This window comes from Trachypithecus francoisi, unplaced genomic scaffold (assembly GCF_009764315.1).
Source record: "Trachypithecus francoisi isolate TF-2019V2 unplaced genomic scaffold, Tfra_2.0 Lachesis_group16, whole genome shotgun sequence".
NCBI lineage: Eukaryota > Metazoa > Chordata > Mammalia > Primates > Cercopithecidae > Trachypithecus > Trachypithecus francoisi.
Window position 1 is genome coordinate 449992 of NW_022681461.1, and position 27796 is coordinate 477787.

Genomic DNA, 27796 nt, shown 5'->3' on the forward strand with positions numbered 1-27796 from the left:
GCAAAGGAGTGTGGGCCTGCCTGGGGAGCCGCTGCCCTCGGCGTCCCTCTGAGCACCGTGCTGGAGCAGTAGTAGCTGTTCTCTGAGCACGTCGCCTGGCCAGTGATTTCTCAAACAGTTTTCACAGAGGACCAGGAGTGTTCACCTCCAGATGCCCTTTAATTCAGCTCTTGCTGAAACAGTAAGGCTGGACATGGGGGTGGCTGAGACCATATTTTCCTGTGAAATATATTCCTAGATCAATCAAGAAGGGAGCTGCCACAGCCACAGTGAAAGGCAAGAGCATTTTAGTTAAATATTCTTTGTAAGTATTTTGAAAAATCACGGCGGGGCGCGGTGGCTCAAGCCTGTAATCCCAGCACTTTGGGAGGCCGAGGCGGGCGGATCACGAGGTCAGGAGATCGAGACCATCCTGGCTAACACGGTGAAACCCCGTCTCTACTAAAAAAAATACAAAAAACTTGCCGGGCGAGGTGGCGGCGCCTGTAGTCCCAGCTACCCGGAAGGCTGAGGCAGGAGAATGGCGGGAACCCGGGAGGCGGAGCTTGCAGTGAGCTGAGATCCGGCCACTGCACTCCAGCCCGGGCGACAGAGCGAGACTCCTCTCAAAAAACAAAAAACAAAAAAAAAGGAAAATCACTGTGGAGAGTGAAAATGCCAGCTGGTGCGGTCAGCGGCGGGGCCGGGAAGCGAGTGCTTCGTTGCAGGTGTCGGGCACCGTGAGGGAAGGATCCCAGCACCGTGCCGCACGTTCACAGCGCCCTTTACTCAGTATCTCACGTAAGGACCACACGTAACGCTCGGACTCCTCAGGAAGCTCACTCCACTTACCGGGTGAATCTTGACAGAAGGTTTAGAGTAGGGAGAAAAAAGGCCGTTTTATTTTTTTAACCACGAAACCTGCGATTTGACCATTTTTCGAAACATCAAGTTACTTAATCTTCTCTTTCTCTTTTTAAATCTCACTTTCACAAAGTCCTGGATTATAATCTTTTATATAAACTGAAATTAAAATACGTATCCTAATTTTTAAGAGTTATAGATTTAAAAAATGGAAATACTCTGAACTGTAAGAACAACGGTGGTTTTCAGCCTGTTTGTTTTCCAAACGCAACAACACAATGAAAATCTATTTGAAGATGGAGAAGATCCACTTACGACAGTGAAAACATTCAAAACACAAATACAACAAAACATTAGGAACAAGAAATGTGTAAATCCAACATGTGAAAAATCTATACAACACTCCCGTCAGATCACAAAAGCTGAACAAATGGTAAAACATATGTGTTCTTGAACAGGCGGACAGAAAGTCTTAACATCATGAAAACACCAGCTCTCTCAATAATCTATATACTTACAGGAGTCTTCCCCCGAACAACACTGGGTGTCTTCCCTGCAACTAGAAAAATTGGTTTCAAAGTTTATGTGGAATATAAGACAAGCAATGATAGCAAAACAAACTAAAAACAACCCTGGTAACGGAGACAAATCAAAGGGAATGATCCTTAGTTTGCATTGATGCCAGCACTAAAGCAGTGATACTGCCGCACGCACATGCAAGAGAGGAGAGAACCAGAACAGAAGGTAACAAAACAGGCCTGACTGTGAGAATGTGACGAGGGCGCCACCTAAGCCCCAGAGGCGCGCACCCTTCATCGCACTTGAGAGGGCGCCCCAGAGGCGCGCACCCTTCATCACACTCGAGAGGGCGGACATGCTCTACCACCTGAGAGAGGGGAAAACAACCGCATTATTTCAACAAATGATATCAAAACAAAAAACAAAGAGGGATTGAAAGAGACTTGAAAGAACCTATAAAACCAAAGGCAATGTGTAGATCTGAACTCTGAGTCTAACAAACCAACTGGAAGAAAAATTCTAAGACAATGAAGATAATTTAATTCCTGACTAGACATGTGATGATAAGGAACTAATGTCAATTTTAAGATGTAATAATGGTATTGTAGTCTTGTTTTTTTAAAATGCATTGTATAGCAAGGAAGGGTCTATATATGTAACAATTCTCCGATTTCTCACTGAAAGTATTTAAATAAAGAATTGGGCTGGTCACAGTGGCTCACGCCTATAATCCCAACATTTTGGGAGGCCAAGACAGGCAAACTCCTTGAGTTCAGGAGTTTAAGACCAGCCTAGGCAACATGGTGAAATGCCATCTCTACCAAAAATACAAAAAATTAGCCAGGTGTGGTGGCACACACCTGTGTGGTCCCAGCGACTCAGGAGGCTGAGGTGGGAGGATCGCCTGAGCCTGGGAGTTTGAGACTACAGTGAGCCAAGACTGCACCACTGCACTCCAGCCTGTGTGACAGAGTGAGACCCCATCTCAAAAAAAAAAAAAAAAAAAAAAAATTGAAAACATAAATAGTATTAATAAAATGATTTAAAAGCCACAGTATTCTTAACAAAATGTCAGGTTTATAAGCAGTATCATTTTAAAATCACATTGCATGTATACTTTGATTTCAGAAATGTGAATGCTTTGGATCTCATTATCTGAGACTGAGAGGGCTCTGCAAATTACACCACACAGTGGATTCACAGTGTTTTCAAACACTGCAGACAGAGCCACTCGTAACTTGGAGACATGACTACAGCAGTAGTCAGAGGCCATGCAACAATTTTCAAAGTGGGGTCCAAAGAACCCTTTCCAGAGAGGGAGGGAAGAACTGAGATGCGTTAAAAGAAAAAAATCATTATTTTTAAAATTCTCATAATTTATCTTGGGCCTACGTGGAAACATAAGAAATAAGTACACTTTGTTGGGGTTTGCAGTAATATATATTTTTTAATTTTGAAAACTTTTCTAATTTTTAAATTTTATCTAAGCTATTTTAGATAATTTTATTATATACATTTTTATGTATATATATAGCATATATTTTACTTATATATTTTAACAAATATTTTAGATTATTTTGTAATTTTACAATATTCTATTTGAAAAGTAACATTTATTTATAATGTATTTTCTTGTATTTAAGAATGGATCATTGGCTTTAAATATGAGGATTAAAAGATTCAATTTCTCATCCTACAGATGTTTCATCATGAAAAGATGAAACTGGCTGGGTGCGGTGGCTCCCGCCTGTAATCCCAGCACTTTGCGAGGCCAAGGCGGGTGGATCACCTGAGGTCGAGAGTTCGAGACCAGCCTGACCAACATGGAGAACCCTGTCTCTACTAAAAATACAAAATTAGCTGGGCGTGGTGGTGCATGCCTGTAATCCCAGCTACTCGAGAGGCTGTGGCAGGAGAACTGCTTGAACCTGGAAGGCAGAGGTTATGGTGAGCTGAGATCGTGCCACCGTACTCCAGCCTGGGCAACAAGAGTGAAACTCTGTCTCCAAAAAAAAAAGAAATCAAAGGAAAGAAAAGATGAAACTGGAAACTGACACATCAGAGAATTCTCTGACTCATGAGATGGAGACATCTGCTCCAGAGAAAGTGGGCTAAACTGTAAACAAAGACAAAAAATGTGAGGAAAGTTATTTTTCCCTTGCCTTTACAGATGTTAATGATTTACCTTATTGTGTCTTATGCAACAATATTTCAAATACTATTATGGTGCAAGTTAACTGCCACATCGATTTGAGATCAATCATTCAGAATCTAAAGAAAAAAATTAATTTAAGTGCAGATGTGATAAATTAATATGTCACCAACAGAACCGTACTTCTGCCTTACAACAGAATCTCTGGACTTACTGTATTCCTTGTAGTTGTCTGGTATCAGCACCAACTAAGCACAGAAGCTCTTTTATATGAAAGTTGGCCACACACACAAGTGGTAGGGAAATACTTAAATTACTGAATAACTATTTAGAATCTCCTCGTTTTTCCTGGAACAACCATGTTGACGTTTGCACTGATAGCGCAAAAGCAACGGTGGGTAACACAGCTGCATCTCAGTGGGAATCAGAGCAGAGACAGTCCTCACGCTATACTTCACCACCACACACACACAGTAGAAACACCACGCTTTCACATACGAATATTTGATGAAGCAGTTTATCATATTGATTTTATTAAACTGTTGCCCTCAAGGATACTTTTTAAAAAGAATTCTGTATGGTGAAAAGGAAAGTGTGCATAAAGCACTTCTGCTTCATAATAAAAAACGATGGTTGCCTGGAGAAAAGCACTCCACTTGTACACCTGCACAACTCTTTCAGCGGTGGACTCACCTGATCACTTTTTGTCATGGAAATTGACTTGAAAGAATGAGTGCCAGACAGGCAGTGGTTAGTCACATTTTGGGATCAGGCACGTACTTTTTCAACAATTTGCAAAGTGACTCAGTCCCCTCAGGAAAACAACTGACAGTGCTTGTAGCCCATGATAAATTTTAGCTTTTAAGCAGAAATTAGAATCTTGGAAATCTATGTCCACCAACATAAGCTTGACAGCTTCCCAATACTTAAAGTCGTTTCTGATGAGGTGGCAGTAGTGACTATAGGTTTTGATATTGCATAATGAAATATGTCAATGTTTGGAAGATATACATAACTCAATGAATGTTTTCCAAATGAACCATGCATAATGCTGCAAAATTATGTGTGTAGGCAACAAAGATCCATTGAAAGTGCAAGACAGACCAATGGGTTTTAATGTAACAGAGAATGGAAAGTTAACTGATACAATTTCAGATTCCACATTGCAACTACCCTTTAAAAAATGACCATTTTCAAATTTTGGTGAGCTATCAAAGCAGAATTATCTACAATGATCTGCGACGGCTATTAGAATATTCCCGCCTTTTCCAGCTACCATCTATGTGGGACTGGATTTTCTTTATACACTTCAACCAAAACAACACATCCCACCAGAAGCAGATATGAGAATTCAGCAGCCTTAGGGCAGAAAATGAGACTTGCAAAAATGTAAAAACAATGCTGCTCTTGTCAAATTTTTTTTTTTTGCCTTGGAAAAGAGCATTGTCTTTCATGAAAATATGCTATTTGTGTTAGCGTGTAATTAAATTATTTTTATTTTTTAAGTGAAGAAACACATTTTTAAAAATTTAGTTTCAAATATGATAAATATTAATAAGTGTTTAACAGATTAAAAAAAAAACTCTTGGGAATGTATGAACACAAAGAAGGAAACAACAGATGTGGGGGCCTACCTGAGAAAGGGTGGGAGGAAGGAGAGGAGCAGAAAAGGTAACTATTGGGTACTGAGCTTAATACCTGGGTGATGAAATATGTACAACGAAACCCTATGACATGTGTTTACATATGTAACAAACCTTCACATGTACCCCCAAACCTAAAATAAAAGTTTAAAAACAAATGCTTTGGGCTCCTCAGTAATTTTTTTTTTTTTTTTTTTTGAGATGGAGTCTCACTCTGTTGCCCGGGTTGGAGTGCAGTGGCGTGATCTTAGCTCACTGCAACCTCTGCCTCACAGGCTGAAGTGATCCTTCTGACTCAGCCCCCCTAGTAGCTGGGATTACAGACACACGCCACCATACTTGGCTAATTTTTGTATTTTTAGTAGAGATGGGGTTTCGCCATGTTGGCCAGGCTGGTCTCAAACTCCTGACCTCAGGTGATCCACCCACCTTGGCCTCCCAAAGGGCTGGGATTACAGGTGTGAGCCACCACACCTGGCCGGGATACTCAGTGATTTTTAAGAGTATAAAGGGGTACTGAGACAAAAACGTTTGGACCCTGCTGTCGTACAGTCTTTCCAACACACCACAGCCTTCTAAGAAAAGGAAAAATGACGCAGGATGACAGGAGACATGAACACCACTTACAGCAAAATGGCCTCGTTTACAGCCTCAAAGAACTCTGGCTGGAGGATTTCCTGAGGTTCATGTCCGTGACAGACGAGCAAAGCCTCCACCAGGGGGTCAACATCTGGCAGGGTAATAAGTGGGACACAGACTCGTGACAGGGACGCCAATCGCTCGGGAGTCATTCTATGGAAGAAATAAGAAATAATCACCCAAATCTAAGAGCCACGCATAATTAAGGACATATAAAACCTTCATGCTAAAAAGGTCAACGACAGGTCACCTGTTTTGCCTCTAAATAAAGAGAATGACTCTAACACTATCGATGAACACTTCTCTTTTATCCAATTCTTTAGGAAGATATCTTTTAGCTGCCAATGCTGTTTCAGTGTCATTCATGGTCAGGACTTTGTTCTTTATATTCACAGGCACTTAATATGTCCAAAACACAACTCCTGAAATCCCTTCCCAGTGTTCCCTTTCCCCAGTGCCATCTCATTTACTCAGGCCCAAATGCTGATTCCTCCCTTTCACTGATGCATCAGTGAATACTAGCAACACATCCGACCTCTTCTGAACACCTCCATTACTGCCCTCCTAAGTGCAGAGTAACCCACCACCTCCAGCCTCTGGATTCGTTGCTTCTGCACTCACTCCTATAGTTTAACATCAGAACACTTCCAGCACCCCTTTAAAAATTCAGATCACAACACTTGTCTGCTCAAAGCTTTGCAATGGCTTCCCACCTCATGCAGAGAATAAGCAATGTCTTTCACTAGCCAGCAAGTCCTTCCATGGTGGTTCCCCATCTGTTTCACTGACTTCATCTCCTTCCACTCTTACCTTTGTCTTTTCTGCCTCTGACTGCCCCAAGTAAGGTCCTGCGGTCCCCAGTTGCAGCTCAAATGTCCCTTTGTTAAGTGAGGTCTTCTCTGATCATCCCATGTCACTGTACTGTCTACCACGTGTGGCAATTTAAATGTAAATGAATTAAAATGAAATAAAATTAAAAATCCAGCTCCTCAACTGCACTAGTCACAGCTGAAGTGCTCAACAGCTATGGGCGGCTGGCAGCTACGGTCCCGAACAGCACACACGTACGGGATGCGCCTGGGACCGCACAAGGCACTGCTGGACACTGGAGCTCCACGCGCCCTCCTACCCGTGTTGACTTCTCTTCCTGGTACCTTTCACCATCTGACCTATACGCTATTCCCTTGTAGTACTCATGGTTCCCTTCCTCCTGAGAGGGCAGAAGCTCTACGATGGCAGGCAGCTTCTCCTACTTTGCCCACCACTCTATTCCTAGCACCTAGGGATAACTCCTCACACACAGCACATGCTCAACAAATCCATCTCCAGTGCAGTGAACGATAAATAAAATGAAAGTTCTGGGTGGAGCCTATTCAACGTTTTTCTAGGTATTTTCATATGTAATTGTAAATATAGAAATTTAGTCTTGTTGTTTTGTGGAACACACATGGCATCACAGTGTAGAGCATATAGCTGTCCCTCATTCTTAAAAACTTGCTGCCTATTATTAAAACACACGTGTTCTGTAATTTAACAATGCCACTATCAGTAGGCACTGAGGCTGTTTCTGGTTTTTCACTATTCAAACAGGGCTGTGGCGCTACCCTTACCCATGCCTGTCTGTGCCCACATGTGAGAACTTGCATATTAAATTGCCTTCCAAGGCCAGGGGCGGTGGCTCACACATGAAGTCCCAGCACTTTGAGAGGCTGAGGCAGACAGATCGCTTGATCCCAGAAGTTCAAGACCAGCCTGGGTCATATGGAGAAACCCCATCTCTACAAAAAATACAAAAACTAGCTGGGTGTGGTGGTGCGTGCCTGCAGCTGCAGCTCACTGGGGAGACTGAGGTGGGAGGTTGCTCGAGCCCAAGAGGTCAAGGCTGCAGTGAGCTGTGTTCACACCACTGCACTCCAGCCTGGGAGACAGAACGAGACCCCGTCTCAAAAAAAACACACACACAGACACACACAAAAAACTGCCTTGCAAATGACCACCCTTCCAATGATATCATTATTTGTTTCTATTTCTCAAAAATTTAACGAACAAAAATTGCTATTTCATTGCCTTAATTTGCATTTTCCTGATAACTTGTGAGATGGTAATTGTTACCCACTTGTATTTTACTCTTCAGAGAATTTGTTTATATATTTGTGTATTTTTGTCCTATTTGTTCATTTAATACCTATTTATTGATCCCCTATTGTAGTCAAGGCCCTGTTTGAGGTGTACGTGATACAGATGCAAAGATGACAAGGTCTCATCAGGGAGAGGAACAATATAATGCCAGATGATACTGGGTATCATGCTGAAAAGTAAAGAATACTCAGAAGTGACAGAAATTTACCAAGAAGGTGACATGTGAGCAGTGCTCTGAAGGAAGTACATGAACAAGCCACGTATATATCTGGGAGGAAAACATTGCAGACAGATGAAAAGCAAATGCAAAGGCCTCAGCATCTGAAAAGAGCAAGGGGACCAACGTGGTCACACCCAGTGAACCTGGGAGGATGGCTTCTGTAGATCACTGTGGGGCCTGCATATTCTTTTTTAAAAAACTTAAGTTTTCATTTTTATGAAATTAATAAATGCAACTATATTTTTTAAATTTAGAATATGTATTTACTTTTAAATTTTTATTTCAATAGCTTTTGGGTAAAAGTAGTTTTTTGTTACATGGATGAATTGTATAGTGGTGAATTCTGAGGTGTTAATGTGCCCATCGCCCGAGTAGATTGCACCTAATGTGTAGTTTTTTATCACTAGCCACCATCCCACCCTCTTCCCGCTTCTGAGTCTCTGAAGTCCATTATGTCACTCTGTATGCCAGCAATGTCCAATCTTTTTGGCTTCCTTCTTTTTGGAAAAAGAATTGTCTTGGGTTACACACTAAATACACTAGTATCAACGATAGTTGACGAGCTTAAAAAAAATCGCAAAAACCCTCAATGCTTTCAGGAAGTTGACAGATTTGTGTTGGGCGGCATTCAAAGCTGTCCTGGGCCATGTGCAGCCACGGGCCACAGGTCCGACGAGCTTGCTGTGTGTCTCTATACTCATAGCTTAGCCTGCACTAATAAGTGAGAACATAACAGTTTGTGGATTGCTTGAGCCCAGGAGTTTGAGACTAGCCTGGGCAACATGGTGAAACCCTGCGTCTACAAAAAAATACAAAAATTAGGTGGGTGTGGTGGTGCACACCTGCAGTCCCAGCTACTTGGGAGGCTGAGGTGGGAGGATGGCTTCAGTCCAGAAAGTGGAGGTTGGGGTGAGCTGAGATCATGTCACTGCACTCTGGCCTGGGCAACAAAGCAAGACCCTGTCAAAAAAAGAAATGAAAGAGAGAGAGACAAAGGAGAGAGAGAAAAGAGAGAGGGGAGGGGAAGGGAGGAATGTGGAAGGGAAGGAAGGGGAAGGGAGGGAAGGTGAGGAGAGGAGAAGGAGGAGAGGGGAGGAGAGGGGAAGGGAGGGGAGCAGATGGGAGGGAAGGTGAGGAGAGGAAGGAAGGGAGGGAGGGAGGGAAAAGAAAATATTCATAATAAAGGGGTTACTTCCTGCCTCAGGTTCTTATTTCCAAATAGCAAAAGTAACTCATTAAAAAATAATCATCTTGGCCGGGCGCGGTGGCTCAAGCCTGTAATCCCAGCACTTTGGGAGGCCGAGACGGGCGGATCACGAGGTCAGGAGATCGAGACCATCCTGGCTAACACAGTGAAACCCCGTCTCTACTAAAAAATACAAAAAAAAAAAAAAAACTAGCCGGGCGAGGTGGCAGGCGCCTGTAGTCCCAGCTACTCGGGAGGCTGAGGCAGGAGAATGGCGTGAACCCGGGAGGCGGAGCTTGCAGTGAGCTGAGATCCGGCCACTGCACTCCAGCCTGGGTGACAGAGCCAGACTCTGTCTCAAAAAAAAAAATAAAAATAAAAATAAAAAAAAAAAATCATCTTTAATCAGCCTTAAACTGCTTAGTATTTCTTTTCCTCTGGAGTATTTTTTCCCCTTTATTTACATCTTTTTTGCACTCTTCCCATTATTTGATTGTACTGGTCTCTTTTCAGGGTATTGCTATACAATTATTTGTGCTTTTCATTTTCTCACCCTTGGACAGAAGACAAGCAGTTCAGAAAGGTTTCTAAAGTCTCCTGGACCACAATTAAAAGACTCTGCTGGATGGTATCAGCTGAAACAATCTTTTCTCTTTCTTTTTAGAGACAGGGTCTTGCTCTGTCACCCAGGCTAGAGTGCAGTGGTGCAATCTCGGCTCGCTGCAACCTCGACCTCCCCAGGCTCAAGCGATCCTTCTACCCAGCCTCCACAGTAGCTGGGATTACAGGTGCTTGCCATCACACCTGGCTAATTTTTTTTTTTTTTTCTTGTAGAGATGGGGTTTCTCCATGTTGCCCAGGCTGGTCTCAAACTCCTGGGTTCAAGTAATCCTCTCACCTTGGCCTCCCAAATTGCTGGGATTACAGGTGTGAGCCATTGTGCCTGGGCTGAAACAACTTTTATAGATTAAAAACTTGCCTTTGTGCCAGATTGTGCCACTATGGAAGAGGTTTATTCTCTAGTTCATAATTGGTTTTGTTGTTGTTGTTAAGAATGCTTGCTTTTCCAAAGTAATATGAACAAATTCCCTGACACAGAGCAAAGTCCACTGAAGGATGTCCACGCTGGCATCCCAGCTGGCAGGAGTAGCAAGGATAAAATGGGAATGAATTTAGTTAGCAGTTTAGGATATTCCTAGTCAAAGCAAACCTATGATACAATCAGTAAAATTCTTAACTGAATTTACTAAGAATGTGAGATGCCTGTGCCAGTAGAGTACTCCCTGTAAACCAACACACCTGATACATTCCTCATTTGCTCTACAGAATGATGTTTAGAATCTTTTCTTTTAGAATTTTGGAATTCAACAAGATAATTTTAGAATTCAACAAGATAAATTTTTTCCAGGTACTTTTCTGAATGTGTTGAGCCCTTATACATAGTTTTTAAGGTAATTCAATCTCTTGGACTGAGTTCATTTATACCTATCAGAAGATTGAAATTAAAAAGCAATTTGATGCCTAACATGCTTTTTGAGCCTTTTTAGTAGCTTTTGTGTTCACCATTCATAAAATTTTAACTTGGATTCCTAAAAGCTTGTGTGAGAACCAAAACTTTTTAAGTCCACAGTTCTCCAGTGAATAGCAAATTCTGCCAAGTGTGTCCTCCTATCTCAAGTGGAAGCCGGTTTAATGAAATTAGGTAACAGAATGGCACCGCAATAACATTTGCAAAACAGCTGCCAACCACGTGGGTGCCATTATAATTTTTGCCATCATTAATCATAACAATTAAAATAGGTATCATAATACTACCTAACTTTCTACTACACATCTGAAGTTCTCTGTCCATTTTTCAGATTTACAAATCGAAACAATTAAATCAGAACACAGCATAATAGGCAAACTACTTTCTAGTATATGCTTAAAGTCAGGACAGTCCCACCCACCTATGAATCCAAGTTTCTAATTCCTTTCCTTTCACAAGTATGACTTCAAATGTCCAAGCAGCCAAGAGAACCCAAACTTAAGCACCATATAAACAATGCTATGATGTTTTTCTGTTTTTTTTCTTCTTCTTCTAGAAGGCGTCTATGTATTTATTTTTTCTTATTTTTTAGCACTTGAGTGTTTAACGTTCATTTCCAAAGATTCAAAAAGTCTCACAGAAAATAGAGAAATTGATCTCATAACTTCAGATGCATGGGATCGCCAGAGGAACAACAACAAAAAAAAGTGGGAAAATTAGCTTACTTTCTTTTTGCATTATTTTTAGAGGCCTGATAAATTGTGTTGTCATAGGGCTTTAAATAGAGTTTCACTTGCCACCAAGTAAAGTCAACAATTCAGTGACAGAATGTTTAAATTCTATCCTGTTCTTTGCTACAAACCATCTAGAAGGAGCAACATTCTGAGCATTGTCAGCTTATCCTGTAGCCCTATGGTTTCGGGGCAGATGGTTTGGAAGCTACAATACAACCACACAGGAAGGATGTTCCCAGCAGTATATGGTTATTGTCTAGCCTTCTGCAGTTGAATTCTTGTGCAGAAACTATTTGGAAGTGCTGCTCTGGCAACCAGTCAAGACCTAATGCTTAGTGCAATTCAATCTGGAAAGCGTTGCATAACTCTCCACTTGAACTTGGGTCTCCGCACTCTGACAAACTTCAGACCAAAAGACGAGCCGTGAAGGCTCTCTGCACCTTGAAGTCTTTGGAAGGTTATCCGTTGGGTTGCCCGAATTTTGGTATACCCAGGAACTACCTGTCTTTATGAGATTTTTAAATTTTTCAGAAAAATTATCCTGGATCGTTTCCAGCCTAATTAGAAGATACAATCTGCAGCCATGAGCTGCAATACTTGATAAATGTCCCCAGCACCACAGTCTTTCCACCCACTCAGTCCCCGGTAATAATCTCTGACTCTTCTCATTTCCTCTTTTCAGATAATGAGAGAAAAGTTGCACTTAAGAGATCTTTTAGGGAGGAGGACTGATGAGTCAGGCTGGAGACCTGCCTGCCTATCTGAGACGCTACACGAGTGATGCACACAGGCAACTCTCAGCCTGCCTTTCAATTGTACAAACATCCATCCAGCCCTAACTCTATGCAATACATTCTGCTAGGCTATGTGCAGAGTATACACCTTCACACACATCCCCACACACCTCTTCCTCTATCAGCCCACCCACTAAGCTCATAAATTCCAAAAATTTAAGATATTTACAACTCACGCTAAATGTGTCTTTTTGTTAACAACTTAGATGATGGACTCAAAAACACATTAATAATTTTTTTTTTTTTTTTTTTGAGACGGAGTCTCGCTCTGTCACCCAGGCTGGAGTGCTGTGGCGCGATCTCGGCTCACTGCAAGCTCCGCCTCCCGGTTTACGCCATTCTCCTGCCTCAGCCTCCCGAGTAGCTGGGACTACAGGCGCCCGCCATCTCGCCCGGCTAATTTTTTGTATTTTTTTAGTAGAGACGGGGTTCACCGTGTTAGCCAGGATGGTCTCGATCTCCTGACCTCGTGATCCACCCGTCTCGGCCTCCCAAAGTGCTGGGATTACAGGCTTGAGCCACCGCGCCCGGCCCACATTAATTAATTTTAGATCTAAAACCATCTTGGTGGTAAGAGAACGATGGTAAAGCACTGTGGAAGGTAAACGTTGAAAGGATTATCTGCCACTTAAGAAAGTGGTAGAGAACAGGAAGTACAATTTAGAAAAGGTGAATATTTGAGGAGAAAGGACAAACTGTTCACACAAAATAGATCACTATGGGTCATTTGACAAAAAATTATCTTTATGAGAATTTACTATCAAGAAAATAATATAGCTAAACTATTAGCGATTTATAGGAATTCATCAACAAAAATAAAAACCGTAAATAAAATCCTATCATGTCCCCATACAGTGTTCAGATCGTGACTAGAGATAGATATGCAGTTATGGGAACTGCTTCTAAAGAAGTAGTGTAGAGCAGCATTTCTCGTGCTTCCAGAGAGTACGTCTAGACAGGTGTTTTAAAAAACTCGGATTTCTTGGTCTCTCCCCAGGGGACGTTGATGCTACTGATTCGTAGGGCCACACTTCTGAGTAGTTCTGGTGGAGAACTGCTACACATCCCGAGGACTGAAAGGCAAGACCTAGGAAGAATGCTGACGCTCATAATCTACTCAAAGAGAAAATAAGATGAAAATATAACCTAAGAGACTGAATCAAATAATGAACTAAGGACACGGATGTCCTAGCATTCATGCTATACTCCCAACTCCTAGAAATGATGGAAGAATTTTCCACTTTTTTTTTTTAAATTATACTTTAAATTCTAGGGTACACGTGCACAACGTGCAGATTTGTTACATATGTATACATGTGCCATGTTGGTGTGCTGCACCCATTAACTCGTTATTCACATTAGGTATTTCTCCTAATGCTATCCCTCCCTGCTCCCCCCACTCGACAACAGTCCCCCACGTGATGTTTCTCACCCTGTGTTCAAGTGATCTCATTGTTCAATTCCCACCTATGAGTGAGAACATGCGGTGTTTGGTTTTCTGTACTTGTTGAGAGTTTGCTCAGAATGATGGTTTCCAGCTACATTCATGTCCCTGCAAAGGACATGAACCCACCCTTTTTATGGCTGCATAGTATCCCATGGTGTATATGTGCCACATTTCCTCAATCCAATCTATCATTGATGGACATTTGGGTTAGTTCCAAGTCTTTGCTACTGTGAATAGTGCCACAATAAACATACGTGTGCATGTGTCTTTATAGCAGCATGATTTATAATCCTTTGGGTATATACCCAGTAATAGGATAGCTGAATTAAATGGTATTCCTAGTTCTAGATCCTTGAGGAATCGCCACACTGTCTTGCACGAATGAAGCAATGTACACTCCCACCAACAGTGTAAAAGCATTCCTATTTCTCCACATCCTCTCCAGCATCTGTTGTTTCCTTTTTGATGATCGCCATTCTAACTGGTGTGAGATGGTATCTCATTGTGGTTTTCATCTGCATTTCTCTGATAGCCAGTAATGATGAGCATTTTTTCATGTGTCTGTTGGCTGCATAAATGTCTTCCTTTGAGAAGTGTCTGTTCATAACTTTTGCCCATTTTTTGATGGGTTTTTTTTTTCTTGTAAATTTGTTTAAGTTCTCTGTGGATTCTGGATATTAGCCCTTTGTCAGATGGGTAGATTGTAAAAATTTTCTCCCATTCTGTAGGTTGCCTGTTCACTCTGATGGTAGTTTCTTCTGCTGTGCAGAAGCTCTTTAGTTTGATTAGATCCCATTTGTCAATTTTGCCTTTTGTTGCCATTGCTTTGGGTGTTTTAGTCATGAAGTCCTTGCCCATGCCTAGGTCCAGAATGGTATTGCCTAGGTTTTCTTCCAGGGTTTTTATGGTTTTAGGCCTAATATTTAAGTCTTTAATCTATCTTGAATTAGTTTTTGTATAAGGTGTAAGGAAGGGATGCAGTTTCAGCTTTCTACATACAGCTGGCCAGTTTTCCCAGCACCATTTATTATATAGGGAATCCTTTCCCCATTTCTTGTTTTTCTCAGGTGTGTCAAAGATCAGATGGTTATAGATGTGTGGTATTATTTCTGAGGCCTCTGTTCGGTTCCATTGGTCTACCTCTCTGTTTTGGTACGTACCATGCTGTTTTGGTTACTGTAGCCTTGTAGTACAGCTTGAAGTCAGGTAGTGCGGTGCTTTCAGCTTTGTTCTTTTGGCTTAGGATTGTCTTGGCAATGTGTGCTCTTTTTTGGTTCCCCATGAACTTCAAAGCAGTTTCTTCCAATTCTGTGAAGAAAGTCATTGGTAGCTTGATGGGGATGGCATTGAATCTATAAATTACCTTGGACAGTATGGCCATTTTCACAATATTGATTCTTCCTATCCATGAGCATGGAATGTTCTTCCATTTGGTTGTGTCCTCTTTTATTTTGTTGAGCAGTGGTTTGTAGTTATCCTTAAAGAAGTCCTTCACATCCCTTTTAAGTTGGATTCCTAAGTATTTTATTCTCTTTGTAGCAATTGTGAGTGGTAGTTCACTCATGGTTTGGCTGTCTGTTATTGGTGTATAGGAGTGCTTGCGATTCTTGCACATTGATTTTGTATCCTGAGACTGCTGAAGTTGCTTATCAGCTTAAGGAGATTTTGGGCTGAGACAGTGGGATTTTCTAAATATACAATCATGTCAATGATGGAAGAGTTTTTACAATTAAATATATAATACTATAAAATGGGGGCTTTTGGTGACCCACAAATTCTGAGAAAAGCTTGACTTGGTAGGTAGGTGGGATCTTTTTGAAGGAAAATACCACCACCCTAAAAGCTTGCAAGAGAGGACTACTATAAAAGATAAGAATTACTTTGGGGGTGAATTCAAGGAGCAGGGAGCAAACCGACAGCCAGCTGCCAAGATCTTATATACTCTTTTTCTTATCCACTGTCTTTAGGCAAGAGATAACAGAAATGTCCTGACTCCAACAGGAAGGAGAAATGAGGCCTGGAAGGAGACGCCAGTCCCAAATGGCTATCAACCTCCAGAAAATATGGGAGTCCTCTAAGGCTACAATTTATTGGCTATTTATTTATTGCCAATACATATTTACTGGCAACCTCAATCAACACCACCTCTTGATCTTTCCATAATTATTGGAGGCTACAATATACAGAGCCCTAATAGAGAGACTAATGAGGAATCCCAAATTCCAGGAAGACCAGATTGTTCTGCAAAGTGGTTGTACCTATTTAAGTTCCCATCAGCAACCTCCTGAAGCTCACCATAACCTAATGGATGTCTAACTGATGTTGTAGTTTACACTTTCCTGAAAATGCACAGAAAAGCTCATAGACCAGTTTTAAATTGTGGTGAAAAACACATTAACATAAAATTTACCATTTTAACCATTTTTAAGTGTACAGTAAACTATATGTCCTTATGTGCAACAGATCTCTAAAACTTTCATATCTTGCAAAACTAAAACTCTATACCCATTGAACAACAACTCCCATTTCCCCCTTCCTCCCATCTCAAGGTAACCACTATTCTACTTTCTGTTTCTTTTTTTTTGGAGACAGAATCTTGCTCCATCACCCAGGCTGGAGTGCAGTGGCACGATCTCAGCTCACTGCAACCTCCGTCTCCCAGGTTCAAGCAATTCTCCAGACTCAGCCTCCTGAGTAGCTGGGATTACAGGCACGTGCCACCACACCCGGCTAATTTTTGTATTTTTAGTAGAGATGTGGTTTCGCCGTGTTGGCCAGGCTGGTCTCGAACTCCTGACCTCTAGTGATCCGCCTGCCTTGGCCTCCCAAGGTGTTGGGATTACAGGTGTGAGCCACTGCACCTGGCCTTAGCTTCTGTTTCTACAAGTTTGACTACTTTAGATATCACACATAAGTGTAAGTAATCATGCAGTATTTGCCTTCTGTCACTAGTTTACTTCTTTCATCCACACTGTAGCATATGACAGGACTTCCTTCTTTTCTAAGGTGGAATAATCTTCCAATGTGTATATATACCATATTTTCTTCACTCATTCATCCGCTGATGGACATACAGGTTGCTTCCACCTCTTGGTTCTTGTACATAATGCTCAATGAACATGGGTGTGTAAATATCTCTTAGAGATCTTGTTCCCAATTATTTGGAAATACACACAAATATGGGATTGCTGGATCATTTGGTAGTTCTATTTTTAGTTTTTTAAGGAAACTCCATACTGTTTTCCATAGTGACTGCACTAGTTTAACATTCCTAGCAACAGTGTACAAGGGTTCCAAGTACTCCATATCCTCATCAACATTTGTCTTTTTCTCTTTCTTCTTTTCATAGTGGTCATTCTAATAGGTGTGAACTGGTATTTTATTATGGTTCTGATTATCATGTCCCTGATAACTGGTGATGTTGGGCATCTTTTCATATGCTTGTTGGTCATTTGTATATATTCTTTGGAGAAATGTCTATTCAAGTCTTTGACCTATTTTTAAACTGGATTATTTTGCTGTTATTGAGTTGCAGGAGTTCTCTGTGTATTCTGGATATTAACCACTTATCCAGATATAAGGTTTGAAAAGATTTTCTCCCATTACATATGCTGCTTTTTAATCTGTTGATTGCTTCCTTTGTTGCACAGACATTTAAAAAATTCATGTAGTCCTATTTGTCTATTCTTGCTTTTCTTGCCTGTGCTTTTGGTGTCATATCCAAGAAATCATTGCCAAGTTCAATGCCATGACACTTTTCCCCTATAGTTTCAGGTCTTACGTTTAGATCTTTAATCTACTCTGAGTTAGTTTTTATATATAACGTAAGGTAAGGGTTCAGATTTGTTTTCTGAATGTGTATATCCAGTTTTCCCAACATCAATTATTGAAGGGACAGTCTTTTCCCAATCTTGTAGTCAGGATACCCTTGTCAAAGACCATTTGATCACATATGTGAAGTCTTATTTCTGGGCTCTCTATTCTGTTTTATTTGTCAATATGTCTGCCTTTATGCCAGTACCACACTGTTTTGATTACTGTGGCTTTGTAATATGCTTTGAAAAAAGGAAGTATGAGGCCTTCACCATGTTTTTCTTTCTCAAAATCATTTTGGTTACTTGGGGTACTTTGAGATTCTATGTATATTAAAGGATTCTTTTTCTATTTCTGTAAAAAAAAATAAAAATAAAAACCAACACCACTGACATTTTGATAGAAATAACACTGGAACCTGGAGATTGCTTTAGGTAGTATGGGCATTTAAAATACTAAGTATAGGTTGGGTGCAGTGACTCATGCCTATTCCCAGCACTTTGGAAGGCTGAGGCAAGTCGATCACCTGAGGTCAGGAGTTCAAGACCAGTATGACCAATGTGGAGAAACCCCATCTCTACTAAAGATACAAAATCATCTGGGAGTGGTGCCGGGTACCTGTAATCCCAGCTACTCAGGAGGCCAAGGCAGAAAAATCACTTGAATCTGGAGGCAGAGGTTGAGGTGAGCCGAGATCGCGCCACTGCACTCCAGCCTGGGCAACAAGAGTGAAACTCCATCTCAAAAAAAAAAAAAAAAATACTAACCCATCTATGAACATGGGATATCTTTTTATTATGTCTTACATAGTATCTTTTAGCAATGTATAGTTTTCACTGTACAAATCTTTCACCTCCTTAATTGCTTATTCCTAAATATTTTATTCTTTTTGGTGCTATTGTGAGCAGGACTGTTTTTAAACTTCCTTTTTGGGTTGTTCTTATTAACATATAGAAATGCAACTGGTTTCTATTCTCTATTTTATTTATTTCTGCTCTAATCTTTATTAGTCTCTCCCTTCTTTTTTGTTTTTTGAGACGGAGTCTTGCTCTGTTGCCCGGGCTGGAGTGCAGTGGCCGGATCTCAGCTCACTGCAAGCTCCGCCTCCCGGGTTTACGCCATTCTCCTGCCTCAGCCTCCCGAGTAGCTGGGACTACAGGCGCCCACCACCGCGCCCGGCTAGTTTTTTGTTTTTAGTAGAGACGGGGTTTCACCGTGTTAGCCAGGATGGTCTCGATCTCCTGACCTTGTGATCCCTTTAGGTTTAGTTTGTTCTTCTTTTTCTAGTTGCTTGAGGTGTAAAGTTAGGTTTCTGACTTGAGATCCTTCTTATATTTTTTTTCTTCCTTCAAAAGCATGTACACCTTCTTCTTTTTTAATGCAGGCATTTACCACTATAAACTCTCTGCTTAGAACTGCTTTTGCTGCATCCCATAAGTTGTGATATGTTGTGTTTTCATTTTCATTTGTCTCAAGTTATTTTCTGTGTTTCTTGTGATTTGTTCTTTGACCCATTGGTTGTTTAAGAGTGTGTTAATTTCCACATATTTGTGAATTTTCCAGTTTTCCTTTTGTTATTGATTTCCATTCCCTTGTGGTCAAAAAAAACAGTTACTATGATTTCAGTCTTATTAAATTTGTTAAGACTTGTTCTGCGGCCTAACATGTGGTCTTTCCTAGAGAATGTTCTATATGTGCTTGAGAAGAGTGTATATTCTGCTGTCATTGGGTAGAATGTTCTGTATATGTCTATTAGGTCCAATTGGTCTATAGCATTATTCAAGTTCTATTTTCTTATTGATCTTCAGTCTGGTTAATCAATCTGTTATTAAAAGTGGGGTGGTGAAATCTCCTATTATTATTGTGTAACTGTCTCTTTCTCCCTTCAACTCTATTGGTATTTGCTTCATATATTTGGATGCTCTGTTAAGTGCATATATTATTGTAATTGTTGTATCTCCCTGAACTGACTCTTATATTATTATATAATCTTGTCTCTTTTGATAGCCTTCTGATACAACTATAGCTATTCCTGCTCTATTTTGGCTACCATTTGCATGATATCTATTTTTCCATCTTTTCATTTTCAGCCAATGTATCAAGTGAGTCTCTTGCAGCTAGAATATAGTTGGATCTTGTTTTCTGATCTATTTTGCTACTCCACATCTTTTGAATGGAGTGTTTAATTCATGTTCACCTAAAGTAATTACTGATAGAGAAGGACTTACTATTGCCATTTTGTTGTTTTCCATATACCTTGTAGTTATTCTGTTCACAATTTTCTCTTATTCCCTTCCTTTGGGTTTCATTGATTTTTTCATAGTGATATGCTTTGATTTCCTTCCCATTTTTCATTGTGCATCTCCTACAGGTATTTTCTTGTTGTTACCATGGGCATTACATTAAACATCTTAGAGTTATAACAACCTAACAAGACAACTTTAATCACATACTAAAACACTACTCATTTACATTTCCCTCCCCAGTTCATGTTATCAATATCACAAATTACATCCTTTTCTATTTTGTATTTATCAACACTGTTTAACATTTTTTATGCTTTTATCTTTTAAGTTCTGTATTAGAATTAAAAAGTGAGTCATGTACACTCAGCCCTCTATATATCTATGGGCTCTGTATCCATGGATTCAACTAAATCATGGATCAAAAATATAGTATTTGCAGGATGTAGAACCTATAGATTGACTGTTTATATCTGTAAGTTCCATATAGTTTACTGTGGGACTGGAGCATCTATAGATTTTTATATGTATGGGAAGTCCTGGAACCAATCCTCTGTGGATACCAAGGGACAACTGTACTATACAACACAGTATTGTAAGATTTTGTGTTTGTCTGCATATTTACATTTATCAGAAGGCTTAATATTTTTGTATGCTTACACGTCGCTAATATTCTTTCATTTCAACTTGAAGGACTCCCTTTAGCAATTCTTGTAAGGTAGGTCTAGTGATGAACTCCTTCAGCTTTTGTTTATCTGGGAATGTCTTTACTTCTTCATTTTTGAAGGATGATGTAGCCCAGATGCAGTATTTTTGGTAGGAAGGGTTTTTTGTTTTGTTTTGTTTCCTCCTTGGCTCTTTGAACGTACCATCCCACTCCCTTCTCGCCCGTAATATTTTTTCTGAGAAATGCACCGATAATATTATGGAACCTTCCTTGTACATGATAAGTCACTTTTTTCTTGCTGCTTTCAAGATTATGTCTTTAACTTCTGACATTTCGATTTTTGTGTATGTTGGTGTGGGCCTCTTTGGGTTCATTCTTTTTTTTTTTTTTTTTTGAGATGGGAGTCTCGCTCTGTGGCCCAGGCTGGAGTGCAGTGGCCGGATCTCAGCTCACTGCAAGCTCCGCCTCCCGGGTTCACGCCATTCTCCTGCCTCAGCCTCCCGAGTAGCTGGGACTACAGGCGCCCGCCACCTCGCCCGGCTAATTTTTTGTATTTTTTAGTAGAGACGGGGTTTCACCGTGTTAGCCAGGATGGTCTTGATCTCCTGACCTCGTGATCCGCCCATCTTGGCCTCCCAAAGTGCTGGGATTACAGGCTTGAGCCACCACGCCCCTTTGGGTTCATTCTTTGGAGTCCTTTGAGCTTCTTAAATTAGGATATCCAATTCCTTCCTAATATTTGGGAAGTTTTCACCATTATTTATTCAAGTAAGTTCTCTGCCCCTTTTTCTCTTATTCTAGGACTCCCATAATGTGTATATTGTTCCATTTGATGTTGTTCCACAAGTGTCTTAGGCTTTCTTGACTTTCCTTCATTCTTTTTTCTGTTTCTCTGACTTAATAATTTCAAATGATTTGTGTTTAAGTTTTCTCTTTCTTCTGTTTGATCAAGTCTACTGCTGAACCTTTCTATTAAGTTTTTCCATTCACTTACTGAGTATCTTTAGCTCCAGAGTATCTGTTCGGTTCTTTTTTAGTTTCTATCTCTTTGTTGATAGTCTCATTTTGTTCATGTATTGTTTTCCTGATTTAATTTAGTTGTTTATCTGTGTTCTCTTGTAGTGCCTTGAGATCCCTTAAGACAATTATTTCAAATTCTTTGTCAGGTAATGCATAGATCTCTGCTTCTTTAGGGTCTGTTTCTGTAGATTTATTTTGATTCTTTGATTATGCCACATTTCCCTGGGTTTACTTTGTGTCTTGTTATTTTTGTTGTATTTTGTACATTTAAAGAAACATCCACTTCTCTCAGTCTTTATCGACTGACATGGTACAAGGGAAGACTTTCACCAATGGACCCAGCTGGAGATTCTGGGGGTCGGTCAAACCTTTTCCAGGGATGTATCTTCTCTGGGCTTACGCATGTGATTTCCAAATTAGAGGGCTTTACTGGTTTTTCGAGCGCTCCTAATCTCTCCCTCCCCCTAGTGTCCGTCTGTGGTATTGCAGATTCTCCAGTGCTGCAACAAGCTGCTGCGCTCTTATTCCAAAGTATGCCATTCATTTCTCTGTCAGTGCTGTGAGTCAGAACAGACAGACACCAGTCCCTCCAGTAGGCCCCTGAAAAGCCAGAACACTGGATGTATATATTCCATTCTTCTCCTCCCCTCCCAAAGAACAAGTCATGAGCTAGGCGTTTTCTCCCAATTCTGTTGAGCTATGCCAGCCTCCATCCACAGCACTGTCAACTCTCTGGTGCTACCACAAACCACTAAGCTTTCTTTTGTTCTCCATGGCCCCAAGACATCAAAAGTAGTCTTCCTTTATCCGCAGTTCTACTTTTTGTAGTTTGAACTAGCCATGGTCACCTGTGGTCCAAAAATATTAAATGAAAAAATTCCAGAAATAACTCAAAGGTTTTACATTGTGCACTGTTTTGTTTTGAGATGGCACCTCATTCTGTTGCCCAGGCTGGAGTGCAGTGATGCAATCTCAGCTCACTGCAATCTCCACCTCCCAGGTTCATGTGATTCTGCTGCTTCAGCCTCCTGAGTAGCTGGGACTACAAGCATAAGCCACCACGCCCGGCTAATTTGTATTTTTAATAGAGACAGGGTTCTGCCATGTTGGCCAGGCTGGTCTTGAACTCCTGAAATCAGGTAATCCACCTGCTTCGGCCTCCCAAAGTGCTGGGATTAAAGGCATGCGCCACAGCACCTGGCCTAAATTGTGTACTGTTCTGAGTAGCATGATGAAATCTCATGCTGTCCCACTCTGTCCCACCTGGAACATGAATCATCCCTTTACCCAGGGTATCCATGATATATACACTACCTGCTCATTAGTCACTTAGTAGCCTTACTGGTGGTCAGATCAACTGTCACAGCATCACTGTGCTTGTCTTCAAGTAACCTTTATTTTATTTATACTTAATAATGACCTCAAAGTCCAAGAGCACTGGGGCTGGCAATTTGGATATGCCACAGAGAAGTTGTAAAGTGCTTTCTTTAAGTGAAAAGGTGAAAGTTTTCAACTTAATTAGGAAAGAAAAAAATCATATGCTGAGGTTGCTGAGATCTATAGTAAAAACACATCTATCTGTGAAATAGTAAAGAGGGAAAAAACTTTGTGTTAGTTTTGTTGTTGCATCTCACATGGCAAAAATTACAGCCATCATATATGGTGAGTGCTTAGTTAAGATGGAAAAGACATTAAAGTTGTGAGTGGAATACAGAAATGTGTTATGATTGATGGCAATCAGGTTTGGTACTATCCACAGTTTCAGACATCCACTGGGTGTCTTGAAACACATCCCCTATAGATAAAGAGGGATTACTGTACGCAATTTCCTCATCAGTGCTCCCAGTCAGTAGGGACAGAAATCTGTTCCTCAGTCTGCTCCCTAAAAAGTGAGAATGTTGGATGCACATTCCACTCTTCTTTTTCCCTCCCAAGAGAGAGAAGCCACAAGCTGGGTTTTTCCTACCAGTCTCACCAAGCCGTGCCAGACTTGGAAAAGGGCTATCACAGTTGATATGAAACAGATTTTTAAATCAATTTCAATGTGGCTATTCTACACTTTGAGCTTGCCTGCAGTACTGTGACTTCTTAATTGGTTCTGTAGTTCTCATTAAAATCTTTTGGGATGTATGTTGTAGTTAAGCCAATGTCTCTATTGGGAAATAAGGTCTAGGACTTCCTATTCTGCTATCTTGCTGATGTCATTCCTGAAGAACTCCTTTAATATTAGCAATTCAGTTTTCACCTTCTGGTAATGACCTGCTTATATTCTTGCTCATTTCTGTACTGGAGTGTCTGCCTCTTTATGATTGATTTTTCCAAGTCATTTCTATATTTTGCATTCTGATCCTTTGTTTCTATTTGTTAACAGATTTTAAAAATTATTTTTATTGTGAGCTGCTTTTTAAAAAATCAACTGTGATGCATATTTTGGGAGTTTGGTGTAGGGAGTACATACACATTGCACTGACTGATTTTTAAAGTCCTTTTAAATAAATTTATAATTACATAATTCAAAAGATCCATCAGTCAACATTCACCTCACAACGAAATCCAAGTCTTTACCTGACATGTAAATAAGTAAATCTAAACACTCTCCATGTCTCCTATAGTTCTTTTTACATTGCCAAATCCAACATAATGAAGATTTTCTCCAATGTTTTCCTATAATAATTATATATTTAAGGGTTAGGTGCAAAGGATTCCTAAAGGTTGAGGACAAAGACAATTTCTGATAGGACTTGAATTAGCAATAGCTTTACAAAAAAAAAAAAAAAAATCACCAAGTCCCTCAGTCCCAGATTCTCTCGGTTAATGATACGTCAAAAATGAAATGCCCACCAATAAAAACTGAAATTCTTTCACAGACTGAAGAAACATTTGTAATGTGATTAATTGCCTTTTAATTTGTCTGAATCTCTTTGATTTGTTTAGTCTAGATTTTGGAATATCATGTTTCTTAAAATAGGGCATATGTTCACATCAAATGTTGCCTTGTAAATATCCTGACTCTGTGAGAGTGTGTGTGTGTGCGCGCGTGCGCGTGTGCTGGGAGGAGAAGGCAGAGCCAGGGCAGGCCAGTGTGAGAGTACACACTTGCATCTGTGCACATTCTCCTCTTGCAGAGTGAGGAATCCCAGGGTAAAATTAAGTACTGCTCTTTCTTTTGTGCTCCCTACTGTAAATGTAGGGCTTTTTACCTAATGGGCCCACAAAAGACATTGTAGGATTTACTTACTGCTCTGTGACAGTTGAGAAAATTGTGATTTTTAAAAGAGTTTGAAAAAACTCACCAATGTGCTATGTATTCCACTAAAATAATCTTTCTATATAATATACAACCATAACTGAACATCCACTTCCTATGAATTGTACAATTTTCCTCTCATAACCAAACTGATACATTTTGAAACTTGAGAAGAAGGATGTTTAGTTTAACACCTACCGCCTTTGAGTGTTAAATCCATTAAGATGATTCTCTCTGAGTTCAGACGCTAATGATAAAACCATCTGTAAAACAAAATCAGTTGCAGGTTAACTCACGCTGCAAGCAGGATTACATCAGTTCTATTTTTCTTGGTGTGAGTGATATTTCCGTTGAGATTCCCCGAACCCCCATCTTCTCATGTTTTACTCTGTCAGAATGAAAAGGAAGCAGTGCCATGTCACATTTACTAATAACTGGGATTTTATGTTTAATGTCTATAATTCTGCGTTTCTATGTAAGTAATGAACAACAGACAGGTCATTAACTTCCTAAGAATTAAAACAAAATCCATTTAAAGAAAAACGAGTTTATTCCTTCATTTAAAATTTTCATTTAAAAAAAAAAAAAGTTTTTCTTGTATAAAGCTTCCAAAACACCAGAATGGTTGGCAAACATTAAAAATCTCATCGGCCGGGCGCGGTGGTTCAAGCCTGTAATCCCAGCACTTTGGGAGGCCGAGACGGGCGGATCACGAGGTCAGGAGATCGAGACCATCCTGGCTAACACCGTGAAACCCTGTCTCTACTAAAAATACAAAAAACTAGCCGGGCGAGGTGGCGGGCGCCTGTAGTCCCAGCTACTCGGGAGGCTGAGGCAGGAGAATGGCGGGAACCCGGGAGGCGGAGCTTGCAGTGAGCTGAGATCCGGCCACTGCACCCTAGCCTGGGCAACAGAGCGAGACTCCTCAAAAAAAAAAAAAAAAAAAAAAAATCTCATAACATTTTTTAAAAGAGTTACATCAAGATTGTAAGTTAAAATTTCTTACATTTGGCTACAATGTAAGCCAGAAGAAAACAAAGCTTTAATATTAAGAGGTAAATATGTAAAACTATGTATTGAATTTTCTGTTTTGCTTTAACAGAAAAGTCCAATCAGGTTATTTGAAATACAAGATTCGTGCAACAGTACAAGACTGTGTTTATAATAGCTAAGAAAAGCTCTTCTCCCAAACATCTCTGAGTGAATAAGTGAGATGTGTTCCTAGAAAGAGAGGCTGATGGGTTGGTTTAGTAAAACCCTTCCTGGTTTCCTTCTTTCTTATAACTTCCCATCTCACGTTTCTTCCTTACATGGCCATAAGACTGCCCAAGGTAAGAAGAGATAAACGAAGAAAAGTTAAACATCTCTTCTGCAGGACTGAAATATTTCCATTTACTCTTTTTGCTGATGGCACATTCAGCATTAAACATTCCAGAAGTGACACATTTTAAATACTCACATTTTTAAGCAGACCGGGATAGTAATCTACAGGGGCATATCCAAGACCCTGAGTGAAAAGAGCACCTTCTTTATCAAATCTGAGTGCTGAAAGTATATGAGATAATACACCCTAAAAAACATAAACAGAAAAAGTTAACTTCTTTAAAAGTGAATACAAGTGCCTTTTAGGTACAATGCCTACAATTTATTTGCAAATGGGAGTGGTCTCTATGAAACAAAAAAATCTGTTTGTCAAAGTACCCAATTTACTTTGATTCAAAGCGTAAAAGAGAAATGTTAGCATTAAAGTTAATACATTAAAAAGAAGTCAACTTAAACATTGATAGTGAAAACGAAAATACAATGAATGAGCAGTGCTTTACTTAAGAAAGGAATCTTTATTGCTTTTAAACTCAGTAAAATACGTTTAGCAGCGATGATAAGATCATTTCTTTTTTTTGTTTTTTGAGGTCAGCTGGGCAATGTGCTGATGTCACACAAGGTTCGGGGGTGGCACATCTCACACACGCGCGTGAAACACCCAATCATGATCACACTCACAAACTACAAAAGGATCCAGATAATAGAATTTAACATAAGATAGAGAACATATCACAAATCAGTAGGGAAAGGGCAGATTATGTAATAAATGGTGCCTCAAAAACTATTTGTAAAAAGAAAAAAAATTCTCACCGGGTATTATTCATCAAAATATACTCCAGTTTAATGTAAAGTAAAGAGATAAATGTAAAAATGAAATAATACACAAGAAGAAAATATGAACATTTTTCAAGTGTCTGAATGAGAAAGAACTCTGAAAACTGAAAATCCTGGGAGAAAATCATCCGGGAAGAGGCTTGGCTGTGCTCAATAAAAATAAAATCTTGTGTTTACCAGAAAAATAATATGAGCACAAACTAAGAAGAATGTTAACAACAAACAGTACAGATTCTATGTGTGTTATCAAATTAATGTACAAAATTAATGACAAACACTAAGAGCATAACAATGGATATGAATAGATAATTCACAAGAGAAAATACAAATGGCTAAGAAACACGTAAACGAATGTTCGTCCTCCGTCATCAAAAAGGGTAAGACACCCGTATGGCACTTTCACTTAAGGAGTTCAAGTTTTCACAGACGTGAACAGGTAATGCTGTACGAGGTTCTACGAAACAGGTGCTCTGTGAGCTCCTGGAGGGATGGAAATAGGGTCTTCCACACAGAGTGCAGTTGTGAATGGCACCGAGGGGCCCATGAAGTGTCAGCAGATGCAACGCAGCCCAGAACCCACCATGAGGCCTGGACTTCCAGGGGTGTGTCAGGCTAGAGGTTTGTCACCTGAACAAAGAGATTACAGGCTAACAGAGGCCCTGCCTTATAGAAAGCAACTTGAAAAACATATATAAAATGTCTTCAAAATATTCAGAACCTTTGATATACGTGGCATACATTTAAGGAAATAAATGCAAGTATGATGACAAGAACTATGCTCAAAGATGTTTACTGTAGTGGTTAT

At 40.1% G+C, this 27796-nt stretch overlaps 1 protein-coding gene and 1 non-coding gene across 10 annotated transcripts in view; both read right to left on the reverse strand.

Annotated features, from left to right (window-relative positions):
• FANCC (FA complementation group C) overlaps window positions 1-27796 on the reverse strand; it is a 216873-nt gene that overhangs the window by 45405 nt on the left and 143672 nt on the right. For 8 of the 9 annotated variants that reach the window (XM_033236616.1, XM_033236618.1, XM_033236619.1 and 5 more), the window contains 3 exons: window positions 26294-26404; window positions 25033-25097; window positions 5785-5949 (listed from right to left, as the gene is read on the reverse strand). In XM_033236616.1, coding sequence (XP_033092507.1) covers window positions 5785-5949; window positions 25033-25097; window positions 26294-26404 — 341 coding nt within the window. The remainder of the gene's footprint in view (window positions 1-5784; window positions 5950-25032; window positions 25098-26293; window positions 26405-27796) is intronic. The other variant, XM_033236621.1, reaches the window with a different exon arrangement.
• LOC117099510 lies at window positions 26744-26850 on the reverse strand. The gene has a single exon (XR_004443846.1). It is a non-coding gene; the product is annotated as a small nucleolar RNA U13 (small nucleolar RNA).